The sequence below is a fragment of the Periophthalmus magnuspinnatus genome, chromosome 21 (genome assembly GCF_009829125.3).
Source record: "Periophthalmus magnuspinnatus isolate fPerMag1 chromosome 21, fPerMag1.2.pri, whole genome shotgun sequence".
In the NCBI taxonomy this organism is placed as follows: domain Eukaryota; kingdom Metazoa; phylum Chordata; class Actinopteri; order Gobiiformes; family Gobiidae; genus Periophthalmus; species Periophthalmus magnuspinnatus.
The window spans coordinates 1,950,379-1,954,673 of record NC_047146.1 but is presented as its reverse complement, the minus strand read 5'-3'; the positions used below and the strand labels follow the sequence as shown (position 1 = coordinate 1,954,673).

The 4,295-nt window shown below is 45.9% G+C and overlaps 1 protein-coding gene across 1 annotated transcript; it reads right to left on the bottom strand.

Annotated features, from left to right (window-relative positions):
• Nucleotides 1-1,536: 1,536 nt before the first annotated feature.
• On the bottom strand, nucleotides 1,537-3,939 carry LOC117389208 (tripartite motif-containing protein 16-like). The gene has a single exon (XM_033986842.2). The coding sequence runs from the start codon at nucleotides 3,845-3,847 to the stop codon at nucleotides 2,225-2,227; it is 1,623 nt and encodes a 540-aa protein (XP_033842733.1). The 5' UTR covers nucleotides 3,848-3,939; the 3' UTR covers nucleotides 1,537-2,224.
• Between the last annotated feature and the right edge of the window lie 356 nt (nucleotides 3,940-4,295).

The following is a 4,295-nucleotide window of genomic DNA, read 5'->3' as shown; positions in this document are numbered from 1 at the left end:
CTGAGTCACATCTTCAGGAAGAATGATCCAGGTTTAAACTGAACAAAATAAACACTGATTCACCAGGTTTGGTCCTGGTTTAGTCCTGGTTTAGTCCTGGTTTAGTCCTGGTTTAGTCCTGGTTTAGTCCTAGTTTAGTCCTGGTTTAGTGCTGGTTTAGTCCTGGTTTAGTCCTGGTTTAGTGCTGGTTTAGTCCTGGTTTAGTCCTGGTTTAGTGCTGGTTTAGTCCTGGTTTAGTCCTGGTTTAGTGCTGGTTTAGTCCTGGTTTAGTCCTGGTTTAGTGCTGGTTTAGTCCTCGTTCAGTCCTGGTTTAGTCCTGGTTTAGTCCTAGTTTAGTCCTGGTTTAGTCCTGGTTTAGTGCTGGTTTAGTCCTGGTTTAGTCCTGGTTTAGTCCTGGTTTAGTCCTGGTCCAGTCCTGGTTTAGTCCTGGTTTAGTCCTGGTTTAGTCCTGGTCCAGTCCTGGTTCAGTCCTGGTTTAGTCCTGGTTTAGTCCTGGTCCAGTCCTGGTTCAGTCCTGGTTCAGTCCTGGTTTAGTCCTGGTTTAGTCCTGGTCCAGTCCTGGTTTAGTCCTGGTTTAGTCCTGGTCAAGTCCTGGTTTAGTCCTGGTTTAGTTCTGGTTTAGTCCTGGTTTAGTCCTGGTTTAGTCCTGGTTCAGTCCTGGTTTAGTCCTGGTTTAGTCCTGGTTCAGTCCTGGTTTAGTTCTGGTTTAGTCCTGGTTTAGTCCTGGTTTAGTCCTGGTTTAGTCCTGGTTCAGTCCTGGTTTAGTCCTGGTTTAGTCCTGGTTTAGTCCTTGTTTAGTCCTGGTTTAATCCTGGTTTAGTCCTTCTTTAGTCCTGGTTCAGTCCTGGTTTAGTCCTGGTTTAGTCCTGGTTTAGTCCTTGTTTAGTCCTTGTTTAGTCCTGGTTTAGTCCTGGTTTAGTCCTGGTTTAGTCCTGGTTTAGTCCTGGTTCACTCCTGGTTCAGTCCTGGTTTAGTCCTGGTTCAGTCCTGGTTTAGTCCTGGTTTGGTCCTGGTTTAGTCCTGGTTTAGTCCTGGTTTGGTCCTGGTTCAGTCCTGGTTTAGTCCTGGTTTAGTCCTGGTTTGGTCCTGGTTTAGTCCTAGTTCAGTCCTGGTTTAGTCCTAGTTTAGTCCTGGTTCAGTCCTGGTTTAGTCCTGGTTTAGTCCTGGTTCAGTCCTGGTTCAGTCCTGGTTTAGTCCTGGTTTAGTCCTGGTTTGGTCCTGGTTCAGTCCTGGTTTAGTCCTGGTTTAGTCCTGGTTTAGTCCTGGTTTAGTCCTGGTTTAGTCCTGGTTTAGTCCTTGTACTCTGTACTATATATTACTCAAGTAGAAGTAAAAGTACGGGGCCTTAAAAGTGTCAGAAAAGTCCAGTTTTATTCCAAAGTGAGTCCAGTAAATGTACTTGAGTAAATGTAACTGAGTACTACCCACCTCTGCTGCCCATAGATACTTATTGTACATAATGGAGTTTACTGTACAAGTATTTATGATGTTCAAAGTATATTGTGATATTTTTCACATGTATTTTAGTTCCACTTGTGTATCTAACTGGCCTATTTAAATCCTTATTTATCTGGAACAGTTTGGACTTTTTGTCTGTCCTTTGCTGTTACAACACTGCAATTTCCCCACTGAGGACAAACAAAGGTTTTCTTATTTGATTGATTTTATTGATTTTCTTGTACAGATTGATTTGTGAATGTGTTTGTGATTGAAAAGTCCCATGATATAACAGAATGACTTTGACATTTACAGCAGAGACTTACATACACTTACATTACATGAGGAACAACATTGGAATTGAAAGTGTAAATCAAGTTCAAAGTTCAAAACAGATGTAAATGTAGATGTCAAATATGTAGAGTCTGAGTTTAGTTTTGCAGTAACAGTATGAACACTATTAGTCTGCAGAATTCAAAGGAAACAGTGAAGAGATGCTGTGTTCCATCTGCAGTCCCTGAGACATACAAAAACACACACTACACAAACAGTACAGTTATGTCATGATAAAAACACTAGAATGACACTAATCAACTCAATATTGTGGAAAATGGCCTGTTTTATTAGATCAGGATTTTGTCATGATTTGAACTCTCCCCATGTCATATTTGATCAAGTTTAGAAAAGTTTGACAAAATAACTCACATTTCAACACAAAAATAGTCAATAGTCAAATTAGTCAAATATAAAAGGCACAAATTTGATCAAACTGTGGAGAACAAAGCTGCTATTTCAGTTTAGGGAAATGTGCAGTGGATCCAGGACCAATCCAGACCCCAGTGTAGAGAGGCCGAGTGAACCTGGTCTGGACTCTGTGGAGGAGGCTCATGGTACTTTCAGAGACGCTGTAAAACGCCAAAACCCCTGCACTGTGGTCCAGGTAAACCCCGATTCTGGACCCGACCGGACCTGAGACCTGGGACTGGACTTTGTTAAACCAAAATGAACAACTTGTTTTGCCACAGTCTAAGGCCCAGGATTTATCATTGTCTCCAAATCTACATTCAGCAGAGTTTCCTTTCCTCTGAATCTCTCTGTATGAAACTGCTATATAAACCCACTCCCCGCTCCACTCCACCTCCCAGTAACAGCGGCCCGTCAGACTCTCTCTGCTCAGGACCTGACGACAGTCACTGAATCTGTCTGGATGATCTGGATAACTCTGGTCTTCCCTCATACATGTTACTCTTCTGTTTCCATCAGACAGAGACAGTCTGGTGTGAGCTGTGTTTGTGTCCAGAGTGATTTCTGTAGAATAATATAAGAAGTCCTCTCTGGAGCTGAGTTCAGCTGGTGGCAGTAAAACCTGGACTGGACTCAGAGTGAGCTGGAGTGTGTCCCTGAGCTTGGACACAGCTCTGGTCACTTCCTCAAAGTATCCCCGGTCCCCTGTGTGAATGGTGGCTGGCTCTGTGCTCTGTGTGTGTGGGGACAGTGAAGCGTAGCGCTGTATAAACTGGTTATGATCCTGGGTGAGGTCCAGTGTGTCCAGCTCAGAGAGGCTCCTCTTCAGCTCCCTCACGTCCTGCTGCAGTTGGTCCTGGAGCTCTTGGACTGGGCTCAGTTGGGTTTCCTCCTGGAAGCGGATCTGCTGCTCCACTTCAGAGCGTCTTTTGTCCAGGAGAAGGGCCATGTCTCTGAAGCTGTCGTTGCTGCGCTGCACTGCTGTCTGGGCAGAGCTCCTGATGTCCTGGGCCTCCTGTTGGAGCCTCTTCAGGTCTGTCTCTTTGTGCTGGAGGCTCTGGAGCAGCAGGGCCCTCCTGGCCGGCAGCTCTGCCTGCCTCTGAGCCCTCTCTGAGGCAGAGGACACTATGTCATGACCCTTATGTTGGTCCACACACAGGGAGCAGAGCAGCTGCTGATCTGTGATGCAGAACATCTTCTTCACTTCGTCGTGTTGTTCACAGACGTTTTCCTGGAGCCTGTGAGACGGCGCCACCAGCTGGTGTTTCTTTAAAGCTGCAGCTTCATAATGAGGCTGTAGGTGGCGCTCACAGTAAGAGGCCACACACTGCAGACAGGACTGGACAGCTCTCAGCTTCCTCCCAGTGCACACATCACAGGACACATCCTCAGGTCCGGCATAGCAGAGGGCAGCAGGGGGCGCTGTCTTCTTCATCTGCTCTACTAAACCTGCTAACATGATGTTTTTCACCAGGGCAGGCCTGGGGCTGAAGCTGAGGCGACATTCAGGACAGCTGTAGAGCTGCTTCTCGTCCTCTTGGTCCCAGTGCTGTTGGACACAGTTCCTGCAGTAGCTGTGTCCACAGGGAATAGTCACAGGATCCTTCAGTAGATCCAAACACACGGAGCAGGAAAAGGCTTCTTGGTCGAGTGCTTTCTGCGCCATCTCTCCTGGATCAGAAACAGTTTGACTTGGACAGAAGTGAAACTTAAGAGTGAGAGCTGCACCCACAGCTCTGTGTGGAGGAAGCAGGAAGCCACGCCTCTTAAAGGCACACACACATGTTTTATCAGAGTTCAAAAGAGACTGTGTGAGCAGTTTACAGTCACACACACAGGGTCATTGGGCACAAGTCAAACTATACAAAAGAGAATCAAAGAGGAACAAAGTGTAAAGGATCAGTGTAGTGCCACAGTGCTTTGGTGTGAGGAGGCAGGCTTTATAAACTTATCAACAAACACCACCTTCATCAGGCTCTTTCTAGAAGGAAATGTGGCTTTATTTACATCTGCAGTTTGACAGTAGAAAGAGAATTTACACCATAGAATTCTTGTGTATCCTTCACCAGTTTTAACCTATGGGCTCTTATAATGTTGTGATGTCGCCTGAACCA

Excerpts from the sequence above, each read along its gene's own strand:
- LOC117389208 (XM_033986842.2), bottom strand. The coding sequence starts at position 3,847 with ATGGCGCAGAAAGCACTCGACCAAGAAGCCTTTTCCTGCTCCGTGTGT.